The sequence below is a fragment of the Engystomops pustulosus genome, chromosome 2 (assembly GCF_040894005.1).
Source record: "Engystomops pustulosus chromosome 2, aEngPut4.maternal, whole genome shotgun sequence".
Lineage (NCBI taxonomy): Eukaryota > Metazoa > Chordata > Amphibia > Anura > Leptodactylidae > Engystomops > Engystomops pustulosus.
In genome coordinates this window covers 95281878-95294483 of record NC_092412.1, presented here as the reverse complement: position 1 = coordinate 95294483, position 12606 = coordinate 95281878, and the positions used below count along the sequence as shown (strand labels likewise).

The following is a 12606-nucleotide window of genomic DNA, read 5'->3' as shown; positions in this document are numbered from 1 at the left end:
GAATGTCAAGCTTTTTTTCCCCAGTCATTACTGGTAAGATTTATTAAATCAGACGCCACCTCTTACCCAATAGCTTATGAAGATTTTTCCAGCAGAGACACATTTTTTCCCCAACCAGAAAATGAAATCAATATTTATAGTCTTCAGATATCCCAATAAATTATAACTAATCATTAACAGAAATGAGGTAAAACGTCCTGTGATAAGAAGAAGTCACTTAACACTTTAAAGTCAAAACATTTCCTTTAAGGGTTATAGTCCAGAAAATTTTAAAACTGAATATATCATTTGGCCCCAGTGTTCCTGGTGGCCCAGTACACAAGCTTAGAATCTCCTTGTTCTGTTTTGGTGATATCAGGCAATGATGTACAGAGGTCACCATGGAGACCAGCAGGTGACCCCAGTAGAGACCTACTTTGAACATCACATTTTAGCAAAGCAGAACCGGATCTTCAGAAGCTCTGAAGTGGAGGGGCAGATGTATTGATATGAATTAAACATTTACAAAAATAACACAGACAACCCCTTGAAGCTGAAGCAGCACTCCTCAGTTTCCTCGCAGACCACCATTCTGAAACATTACTGTGCTTTTTTACATTTATTTGCATTATGATTTACAAGGCTTTTTCGATTAATAGACAAAATAGCATACAATAAACTAAATATAAGGAAATAAAGAGTAAAAATAGAGAAAGAAAAATAGAGAACAACCAATATTTTTTTTTTATATATGAAAGAGCATAGTGTTACCAGAGATGTCTGCACATTACCCAAAACAATTCAGTATCAGACCTCAGGAGGGTCATTTTTTGTCAGGCAAAACTAAGAGTCACTTTTGTTCTGATCATGTCTCAGCTGAAAACAGGCAGAAATGGCTTAGTGCAACCAGAAGGAAAGCTCAAAGAGTCCTTAGAACTCAAGATGGGAATTAGGGACTGGTATATATTATACAGTGCACTTACTGCCACTGGTAGGTACTTATTCAGTTTCCTTTTTCTGTCTAAACACTTATTGCTGAGGTGGGTAAAAAGGAGGCTGTGGGAAACCAGATGGCTGGGTTGGGTATGGTGCCTGACCAGCCTGTGGTTGGTATAAGTAGGGAGGCATGGTCTGACCATACATATATGGATTATAGCCAACAGGCATAGGCATTCCATAATACCCGGTGTATCCTGGGTAGGTAGGGAATGGAGGACCCTGTGCCTGTGAAGGAATGGTGCCAGTGAGTGGCTGTGCAGGTGCTGGAGCAGTGGCACCGGATAGAGCAAGATTCATATTCTGAGCTGCACTAGCAGGGACTGGGGCACTTGTGGGGACTGCTGGTGGAGGAGGACGTGGGGGAGGCTGTTTGTTGGTATACACAGTCCTTGGAGCTGGAGTGGGAGTGCTTGATGGCCCACCGCTTGCAGGTGCTGATGAAGGTGGAGCAGCATTCTGGTAACTTGGTACAGTAGGCATTGATGGAGCGCTTGGTTCTCTAGCAATACTCTGCTGCAAATCCTTCAGCAATTCATCTCTTTCTGTCTTCCGGGCAAAAACAATATCACTGCATTTACCTTGAAATTTAAGCAGAACTTCTGTAAGGTCATTGTAGAACTTTGTGCCCTCTCTCAGGTTGGCGACAAGTTCAATGTAGCTGTCATGGCCAGCAGCTAGTTTTTTCAGGACTTCTTCTCTTAAGTTGGCCTCACTGTTTGATTGCTTCATCTTGGAAAATTCCTGGTGAGCAACCTGTATTTGACCGACCAGCTCCTCCTGCTTTGTAAGGTTCTTCTGTACCCTGTCAGTGTAGCCTCCATAGATGCGATCAAGCTCAGTCACAGACAAAGCTTCTTCATTGATGGCTCCATCTTGTGCCAGAGCAGTGAGGAATTTGGTTGTCATGTCACAGTTAACAGATTTAATATCATTCTCAAGTTGCTCTCTTTCCTTTTTAACTTCATCCAGATGGGCCAACAGAGATTTAAGTGTAAGAACAACCTCACTACCCTGCATGGTTTTTGCAGGATTGGCAGAAGGAATCGATGCATTGAGATCAGCTTCCCCCTTACACAAGATTGCAATGGCTTCACGCTGAGACTGGTAGCGGTCTTTCACAATGGCATCTGCCGAAATGGCTTTATCCAAAACATTGCGCAGGTTCGCGCCTTCACTTCTCAGAGGCTTATACAGTTCAATAGAAGGTGTTCTCTGCCATCTTTCTTTGAATTTGGATTTCAAATCATTATCAGTTGCTTCTTCCTCATCGAGAAACTTCAGAGATGCTTCCAGAATTTCCTTGTTTCGCAGGAGAAGCTCCGGGAGGTCTCGGATCAGTTGGTCAATTGTTTGGATACCACCTTGCTCAATGACAGCCTTTGATTTCTGCAAAATAGACTGAGGTACACTGTCACCAGAAACATCTTCAATTGCAGCAGGTAGATTTAAAGAAGCAAGGACCCCATTGCATAACGTTGTGGCATCTCTCATCCTGGCAATTGTGCCATTAATCAGTTCAGCCTTTCTCTGATTATAAAGACTCATTGACTGCTGTACGGCAAGAGGTACCATCTTCTCAAACAGGTCTGAGTACTTCTGGCTCAGGGGGACTGAGATTGGAGTGGGTTTTACAAGAGGAGCTTTTCCAATAGGGTCGAGGTCTTTTAAGTCTGGGACTCTATCATGGTAAATAAAGTCGTTGTCTTTCTTGGCGGCTGTCAGTGCACGGTTGACTTTGTCAGACAGATCTTTGACGCTGACATACTCATCATACCTGGAGGCAACAGTCTTTACCAGATCTGCAGCGTGCTGTAGCCTGCCAATCTCTTCTCCAAACTTCTTTTGCTGCTTTGCTAGGACTGACTGGTGGTACTCGGCGTGGGCCTGCATCATGCAATGCTTGGCAGCTAACACGGGGAAGACCTCCTTGGGCAATGCATCCTTGTACTGGCACTGCTTGAGGGCATCTCCGTAGAAGTCGGCCGCTTGGTTGGCCAGTTTGGCAATGACTGCATCCTTCATCTTGTCTCGGGTGGCTTTGAGGAAGAATACCTCCTGGGCCTGGGCCAGCATGATGATACTTAGGGTGCCCATGGTATCTGGGGAGATGTCCACGGTGGGGTCTCGGCTGAGGGAGGACAGCACAGTGTCTTTGATGTGGGAGAAGGCCCCGCTGGCCAGCTGGTAGTACCTGGAGGCCGCCTTCAGGGCTTCATCGTTGTCCAGGTTCTGCTCCGAGGCGATCTGGCTGGCCAGGGCCCCGATGTTGAAGAGCACACAGGTCTTCTCATAGCCCAGGCTGGGCAACCCCAGCTTCACCGAGCCGCCGAACAGAGAGCCCTTATCAAAGGCGTCCTTCCAGGTGAAGGTGAGGCACAGCTGGCCCTCGCTGAACGGGAACTTGGGCTCTACGGAGCAGAGCTGGTCGTAGTACCTCATGACGGTCTCCAGCGAGCTCTCATGCTTATCCAGCGGCCTACCCACCGCGCTCTTGCGCAGCTTGTTCAGCTCGTCCACCGCCCGGCAGTACTCGGCCTGTTCCTCCCCGGACGGGTACGTGTTCTGGATGAACTTGGAGAGCGGCTTCACCAGGTCTACCTCCGACGTCTTCTTGAGGGGCACAGAGATGAAGGCGGCCATGGCTGCACCGCGAGGTTTCTGCTGGCACTGCTGGCTGGCGCTCCCTGGAGCTCAGTATCGTCCGAGCGGGCGATGTTTCCGGGTGCCGCCTCCTTCTCCTCCCGAGCTGCTCGGTCACACGGCAGGGTGAGTCACCTGAAAGAGAGTGCACTGTCATTTCCTGCTCCTGTGTCATGTCATACCCCCTATAGATGACGTCACACGGCCGGCCGCGACACCTGTCACAGGCCAGCCCTGCCGACTGCACATACGTACATGTAGACAAGATGTCAGCCGGCCCGGGCTCCCCAGCGAGCTGCTCACTAATAAGTATGCGGCGCCTGAGCCGCGCACATCACGGAGGAGGAGCCGCCCGCCCGGCCGGGGAGGGGGCTGCAGCAGCAACAACCAACTTCCTGAACTCTCCCCTGTTTATGCCAAGTTCGCAAAGTTCCTGAGCAGCTGCTGGAAGTGAGTGGCTGCTCCGCTATGTGCTGCCCGCCGCCCGGCAGCCCTGGCCTGGCACACGCCGGCCACTAGACCCCCTGCTCCTGCCCATAGCTGCCTGGCATCATGATGAAGAAACCAGACCTAAAGCTGGTGCTGCTGGGGGACATGAATGTGGGCAAGACGTCCCTCCTGCACAGGTACATGGAGAGGAGGTTCCAGGACACGGTCAGCACGGTCGGGGGAGCCTTTTACCTCAAGCAGTGGGGCCCCTATAACATCTCCATCTGGGACACTGCAGGTAAGACTCGTGTTCTGCACTCATTCAGGGGTTACATGCGGGCACTTAGCTGCAGAGCTGCTACCACCTGTGTGTATGTGTGCTGCGCTCATTCAGGGGCTACATGCGAGCACCTAGCTGCAGAGCTGCTACCACCTGTGTGTATGTGTGCTGTACTCATTCAGGGGCTACATGCGAGCACCTAGCTGCAGAGCTGCTACCACCTGTGTATGTGTGCTGCGCTCATTCAGGGCGCTACATGTGGGCACCTAGCTGCAGAGCTGCTACCACCTGTGTGTATGTGTGCTGCACTAATTCAGGGGCCACATGCGGGCACCTAGCTGCAGAGCTGCTACCACCTGTGTGTATGTTTGCTGCACTCATTCAGGGGCTATATGCAGGCACCTAGGTGCAGAGCTGCTACCACCTGTGTGTATGTGTGCAGCACTCATTCAGGGGGCTACATGCGGGCACTTAGCTGCAGAGCTGCTACCACCTGTATGTATGTGTGCTGCACTCATTCAGGGGGCTTCATGTGGGCACCTAGCTGCAGAGCTGCTACCACCTGTGTATGTGTGCTGCGCTCATTCAGGGTGCTACATGTGGGCACTTAGCTGCAGAGCGGCTATCTCCTGTGTGTATGTGTGCTACGCTCATTTGGGGCGCGACATGCGGGCACCTAGCTGCAGAGCTGCTACCACCTGTCTGTGTGTGCTGCACTAATTCGGGGGGCTACATGTGGGCACTTAGCTGCAGAGCTGCTACCACCTGTGTGTATGTGTGCTGCGCTCATTCAGGGTGCTACATGCGGGCACCTATCTGCAGAGCGGCTATCTCCTGTGTGTATGTGTGCTGCACTCATTCAGGGTGCTACATGCGGGCACCTATCTGCAGAGCGGCTATCTCCTGTGTGTATGTGTGTTGCGCTCATTCAGGGCGCTACATGTGGGCACCTAGCTGCAGAGCTGCTACCACCTGTGTGTATGTGTGCTGTGCTCATTCAGGGGCCACATGTGGGCACCTATCTGCAGAGCGGCTATCTCCTGTGTGTATGTGTGCTGCACTCATTCAGGGTGCTACATGCGGGCACCTATCTGCAGAGTGGCTATCTCCTGTGTGTATGTGTGCTGCACTCATTCAGGGTGCTACATGCGGGCACCTATCTGCAGAGCGGCTATCTCCTGTGTGTATGTGTGCTGTGCTCATTCAGGGGGCTACATGCGGGCACCTATCTGCAGAGCGGCTATCTCCTGTGTGTATGTGTGCTGCGCTCATTCAGGGCGCTACATGTGGGCACCTATCTGCAGAGTGGCTATCTCCTGTGTGTATGTGTGCTGCACTCATTCAGGGTGCTACATGTGGGCACCTATCTGCAGAGCGGCTATCTCCTGTGTGTATGTGTGCTGTGCTCATTCAGGGGGCTACATGCGGGCACCTTTGGCGGACTTGTCATGATAAATGTATCACAACCACAGCCAGAAGCATGCGCAGACGGCAGGTTTCTCGCACGAGTGAAGATTTCGGGTAGGAGGATCTAAGAGGCTACTGGGGCGTGGAGTAGACGTGCCGTGTAGCCTCAGCTCCGGCTACTCCACGCCCCAGTAGCCTCTTTACAAAACTTACATATTAGGGAAATAAAAGTTATTTAAAAAGTGCGGGGACGTGAGGATTAGCCCTTAAAAGGTTATATCCTCACATCCTATAGATCCACCTACCACTCGATCTACCTTTCATAGGTAGATCTGTGGTGGCAGGTTCCCTTTAACAGATACTACGTCTTTTCTTATGTCTTAAATCCACTCATAGTTAAGTTCTAAAAACTGCGTAACCAAATTCCTTTTGATTGCAGCGTGAGGAATGGAGGATCACCAAAAGTATTAAAAACCAGGAGAGAATCAACACACCAAAAAGATACAGATTCTTCCATCATACCTTCTCTGTGTTGTTTCCAACACGTTGGCTGCCGGACTATAGAATGGTCAGATCTTTAGTCATGGATTGGTAAACTGTGCACAAGAAAAGAGCAGCATCCACTGGTTTAGTCCAGTTTTTGCACAAGTCTCACCCATTGTAGTTTTCACATGGAGTTTTTAGAGCTACACACATTATGTATGAGGGCTTGTTTTCTGTGTAACAAATTGTACTACATGGTGTCAGCACTTAATATTCCATGCAATGTACTAAGCAGCTGTGAAACTGACAAAGTAATACATTAGCACCATTTTCTTGTGGCCTTTGTGTTTCCGGCTTTCACTTTAGAGTCCTTATGACCCCCTTCCCTTCACTCTTTGGTTCAGATTTCATATTTATAAAGGTTTATTTTTTAATACAGTTATAAAAATTAAAGCGCACCTATCACCAGGGATTTTATGTTTAGCTGGCGGAAGGTCCTAATTTCCTATGCTACGATGCCTTTGTCAGCATTCTGAATCATTTCAATACTGAATAAAAGTTTATCCCACATTATCTGGCTCCCTGGCAAGTAGCGTTAGGCGAGTCTGAGCTTTTTCTTAACTACCATTTGGGGTACTGTACAAGCTTTTGATTAATCAAAAAGATCAGCTGTAAGATATCTGTAATGAAGTTTTATTGATAATCCTTGGTCCCATTACAGCAAAAATCGAAAATCCGAAAAGTGAAAATCCAATTGGTACTGGGACAAAAACAAATTTTGTATGGAGCTACAATTATAAAATAAACAGTTCCAACTTACATACAAATATAACTTAAGTACAAATCCAAGGAACCTATCTTGTACGTAACCCGGAGACTGCCTGTATTTGGTAATTTTAAAACAACAGTCCTCTGGGAGGGGGTGGGGCAAATTTCACCGGCAACTAAATGCCACGTTCTGCTTTGCTTACGGCATTTAAACTGTTAACCCCATGACTGATTGTAGTTCTTATCTGTGGTTTTTTGCTGCTGTCTGTTGGAGTTTAGGTACAGCACTTTCACACACAATCTGTTTATATACAGCCCCTACAGTGTATATACATATACAACTAATACTTGCCTCACTGTTCCACGGCGTTGCCCTATCCTCTTCTGCCACAGGGTCGCTTTTCTGTGCAGGGACGACGGTAGTGTGCGATGACGTCATCACACAGTGCCTGGGTCCTCCAATATGTCCAGAGAGGTGCAGACAAACAAGTCTTGTCTGCACTGCTCTGCTCTGCATATCAAGAGATAGGCACATATCAATAGCTCCTGAGTCACCCATGCAAATAGCCGCCCCGCCACCTCTGGCCGATTGCCTAGCTTGCCCTGGTGTTTGATTGGCTCTGACCATAGCACATGGCCGGCTGGAGAGGGGCGAGTAGTTCTCATCCCTACCATCTCTATAGGGAGCTGTGCGGCTGCACCACAAAATGTGGACAGGAATAGGACCTGCCCTGTCGTCATGTGTTTATGTGTTAAAAACAAGCATTAGGTTGAGGTTGTGTTCTGCGTAGGAAACACCTATCAAGTAATGGCTACACTTTGTAGAGCAACCTTAGTTTGGCTGAACTGAATCCGTTGCATCATAGTATCGGGTATGTGCTTACTACACAAGTGCTGCAATTCTTGGAAAAATAGGTTACAAGTAACCTTAAGCCTACATACCACATTACTGTCGGTCAACATTTTTCTCCATTCACATCACATGGCAGTATTATGTAATAATAGCATCTGGGGAGGATTCACTGTTCAAATGCCTCAATAGATTTATCAGTTTCATGCAGTCCCCTTGTGTGCACAGGAGTCTCCCAAAACAAAACAGTACCTGTTATGTTTACAGTAGGAAAGATAAACGCACCTCAGGATTTCATGGGACGGTAGTTAAAAAAAAAACATTCCAGCAAAGCTTCAATATCCAACAGATTTGAGCAGATCTGCCCTATATTTCTAGTAACATCCATCCAGATTATGCTGGCAATCTAGGGTACCACTTGCAAACAATGCAGCTCTTGCAATAAGGACAAAAAAGACAAAAAAGCACCTTCCCTTTAACTACAAAAGAATGAAAATCTGTGCCAAAATAGGTTGTGTGCACAGGCTTTGGGTTGCACAAAATTACAGGGCAAAGTGGTAAACAAACTGTAACCATATTCTAGCACTGGACAAGAATCATTTTCCTGCAGGGGTCCAATTCGATGAGGGTTCATTTTTATGCTAATATTTAGTCATTTTTTTTAAAGCAACATTCGATTTGGATCATGAAAGGAAAGCATCTATAAAGGATACTGTGCAACCCTATCTTCTGGCATTAAAGTTATTCCAACTATTTCAATAACCCCCAATCGACAGCGTCAGAACAAGCAGCAGTCCTGCAACTCCAGTGTCGGAAATGGCCAGGCACAGCACCTGGTGATCTCCCTTTCATTATCTATGGGGATGGTTGGATAGCTGTGGGCTGTGATCCACAATTTCCTATGGAGACATTTGTTTGAAAGGCATCTTCATTCTTTGTATTTCTGGGGGTGCGGTTCTCTTCAGGCCCGTACTGATCACAAAGTTATCCCCTATCCTGTAGATAAGTTTAAAATTGCATGCATAAATCTCAATGTGAAAGTGCACTGTAAAGATGGTAAAGGAAAGATTTCTAGATCTTTAGAGTTTAGGCATCCAAAAAAGTACTGGCCAAATGTACTGCAATGTAATGGCCAATATACTGCAGTGTGAAAAAGACCTTAAAGAGAACTTGTCACCAGGAGACCCATTTTAGCACACGCCAGCCCCCACAGAGCATAGTCCATACACTGCCAAAAAGTTTTTGTATTAAAAAAAAAAAAAAATTGGTTGTACAAAAAAAGATATGGGAAGCCACACCTTTTCCTGTGACCTTTTCAAATATTCGAATAACTCCCATCATGGGTGTTTTGAATGTATTTGAAAAGGACACATGGAGGAGCGGGTTCCCAAAGATGGGGGGGGGAAACTGCTCCTCTATAGCCATTCCCAGAGGACGCATTGGCTAGTCACAGAGCACATGGCTTTGAAAGGTTCTATGTATCATATCTTTTTTTTCTGTAAAACCAATTCTTTATACAAAATCTCTTTGGCAGTGTATGAACTATGCTCTGTGGGGACTGGGGGAGTGCAAAAAATGGGTCACCCGGTGACAAGTTCCCTTTAAAGAGGTCATCCACTTTTTAAAGAACTATTGCATTGGACTTGATACAGTATATATTTTTTTTAGGTTTACTGCTTGACTTATTGTTAAAATCTAAGAAATTACAAATGAGATTTTGTGTAGCATTTTACAGTGGAAGCAAAGTGGATGACACTTCTGCTAATTTTTAAGGAAACCCATTAACAGAAATTGGCCTGATAAACTACCAGTATGTGGCCAGTACACCTTCCAGATCATGTTCCTTTAATGGCCCAGCACGGCAGTGGCATCCTTCAGAAAATCAACTTTGAATTGAGATTTAAATTTGTACTATAAAGTCATAGAAGTGAAGAGTTCATAATGAAGTCATTCTCTCCCGGCCAAAGAACACCCCATTCTGCTGTGATTGTCATTATTCACTCAAACATTTGAAAATATGGTTAGTGATTTCCCTGTATGTAGGGGTGTTAATTACAGCAGAGGGGGAAATCGAAGGAGAGGGGGGAGCATCTCACTTCAAAGTTGATCTTGTGGATCAGTGGTTCTCAACCTTTCTAATGCTGTGACCCCGCAATACAGTTCCTCATGCTGTGGTGACCCCAAACCATGCAACTCGCAGTAAAAACACAGTAAAATTTCGGCTCCGATGGCTTTAGGCGACCCCCGGTTTTGGTCGTTCGACCCCCGCTGGGGTCCCGACCCACAGGTTGAGAACCACTGTTGTGGATGATGCCACCACACTGACCCATTGAAAAAAACATGATGTGGAAGGTGTAAAGCTGCTTTACAATATACTGCTAGTAGCTTAATGGGTCATTTTCTGGTAACAGGTGTCTTGTAAGCCCTAAGTGCACATGCACACAATAGTATTTCCTTGTGGGAAGATACTTCCCTTACCAGGACGTGCTATTACAAACGGAGCCGGCCCCAGAAACAGCAGGTAATGCCGCACTCTAACACTAGTGATCCGTGCCGGTTCACATTGAGAGTGTTAACCCCTTGATCATGATGTGTAAGGGTCTTTCCCCTCCCCTAAGGATTGGACCCCTGGTGCTGCTTACCAGGGATCCAATTCTCTTCAGGACAGCCCAGAGCTCTGCCAAAAGCCTCAAGGCTGCCTGTTGTCCCTGGCAGTCAGTGCCCTTCCGGGTCTGACTGTAAACTGTCTGCGCATGCGTGAGCAAGTCAGACAGTTTACACTGTTCTACAATAGATTAGAATTGTAGAGCCGTGTTTTGGACTTGCACCAGCGATCAGAGCATACAAGTTTGTGGAAGTTTGTATAAAGTAAAAAAAAAAAAGATTAACTCGTTAAAATAAAAAATACCGTATATGCCGGCGTATAAGACGACCCCCAACTTCTGCCCTAAAAATATAGAATTTGGTATATACTCACTGTATAAGACTACCCCTCTCCCAAATGAAAAAAAGTCTGCTTAAAGGACACCTGTCATCAGGTCTCTGCCACCACTCTTGTCACTACTACCTGTTGGAGCAGCTCACAAGGATCCCATCCCAGCCTTTATCTAGTTATTTCATACATTATTCATTGTAAAATCATCTATTTTTTATCATGTAAATGAGGCTGGTCACATGGTCAGAGGCAGTGATGTCACTCCTGTTCCCCCTCCCCTCTCCTCCCCCTGCTCATGTCTGTGTGTAATGTATAGTAAAGCATTGCTAGTGTCTGTACTTTATCTGCTGACATGCTGCATCCTCCTAATATACAGGTGAGAGACACAGACATCAGCTACACATGAATCTGACATGTTCTGCTGTAACATGGCTGCATGGAGCTGCTGTATCCCTCCTAAACACACACACATGCACACACAGGCTGCAGGGGGCGTGGCCACCAGCACCAGGAAGCACATCATTATACAGCCTCACATCATTATACAGGCTGTCAGTCATGCACTGGGGGTGTGGCTGTGCCTCCCACTCATGAATAGAGTGGACAGCTTGAATATGCTAATGCTTCATTGGACATCTCACAGGTCATTTGCATACAGCTTTAGGACCTCATTGCTTAGGGTTACAGGCATGTAGAGGGACAATGAAGGGATAGTGGCAATGCTCTCTAATGGCAGTTTATGAAAATATATTTAGTTTAGGGGGGTTATTTTGCATGACGGGTTCTCTTTAAAACTTTGCAAAACAAACAAGAGAGCAAGTGCCTGGTGATCATAACTGTAAGCTGCGATATTAATGAAGATCCGACATGGTTCTGTAAGTGCCGCCTGTGACCCCCAGCTCTGTGACGCCGACCGCTGTGACAGGGCGGCTGCATTAGCATACAGCGCGCCGCCCCATCAGCACGTACTAAGCCTCTCCTAATGACTGTGAGAGGCGGACTGCCGCGCATGCGCGGCGGTCCCAGGAAGCGGCTCTCTGCGCACTGACGGGGAAAAAAAACACCTCACACAGTGCGGTCCCCCGTATATCCGGCGTATAAGACGACCCCCCACTGTAGCCATTATTTTAAGGGGTTAAAAAGTAGTCTTATACGCCAGTATATACAGTAAATAAAATATAAACCCCTAAAATGTCACTTTTCCATACAAACACTTAATAAAGTATAAAAAACTCAAATACACAAAACCCCCACATATTTGGTATATCCTTGTCCATAACAATCTGTATAATTCACCAAGCAAATAAAACCAGAAAAACTTTGCGATGAAAAGATTAGTTTTTATTAATACCCTTAAAAAATGCTCTGAAAAGTTATAAAAAAATGTTACACGGTCCAAAATAACTATTCTTGCAAAAAAATAAGCTCTTAACCAGATTTGTCGGCCAAAAAAATTAAAAAGTTGTGTATTTCAAGAGATGGCCTCCTCAGATGGCCACAGACCGCCCCTTCATGAATACGCCAGACTGCTGAAGAATAGGTTCTTTGATCCCACTGCTATGTGCCACAGTGTGGCAGAGCTTAGGGTATGTTTTGATATAGATAGGCTTTTCACAGTAGCAAATTGGAACAGGGCTAGGGAACTGTTTTTTATTATGTGTAGCTTGTTCAGTTTAATTTGCTGACAGGTGTCCTTTACCAAGATTTTCTCCATATTAGTTTTTATTCCATAACATTTGGGGGGGGGGGTGGAACACATATATATTGGGTATCTCCATAATTGTGGCAACCCATATACTAAAAATAACATATAATTTTTATGGTATAATAACGGCT

General features: G+C 46.3%; 2 protein-coding genes across 2 annotated transcripts in view; one reads left to right on the top strand and one right to left on the bottom strand.

Moving 5' to 3' along the window:
* Nucleotides 1-583: 583 nt before the first annotated feature.
* Nucleotides 584-4001, bottom strand: PDCD6IP (programmed cell death 6 interacting protein). Its single transcript, XM_072135563.1, has 2 exons — nt 3874-4001; nt 584-3753 (listed from the first exon to the last, which is right to left on the bottom strand). Exon 2 carries the CDS (start codon nt 3616-3618, stop codon nt 1009-1011), a length of 2610 nt encoding a protein of 869 aa, XP_071991664.1. The 5' UTR covers nt 3619-3753; nt 3874-4001; the 3' UTR covers nt 584-1008.
* RAB20 (RAB20, member RAS oncogene family) overlaps nt 3777-12606 on the top strand; it is a 25228-nt gene continuing 16398 nt past the window's right edge. Inside the window, exon 1 of the mRNA XM_072135564.1 lies at nt 3777-4345. Within this exon, the coding sequence (XP_071991665.1) occupies nt 4171-4345 (175 nt within the window). The 5' untranslated portion in view covers nt 3777-4170. The remainder of the gene's footprint in view (nt 4346-12606) is intronic.

What these genes read in the sequence shown, in the direction of transcription:
- PDCD6IP (XM_072135563.1), bottom strand. Translation starts at nt 3,618, where the DNA reads ATGGCCGCCTTCATCTCTGTGCCCCTCAAGAAGACGTCGGAGGTAGAC.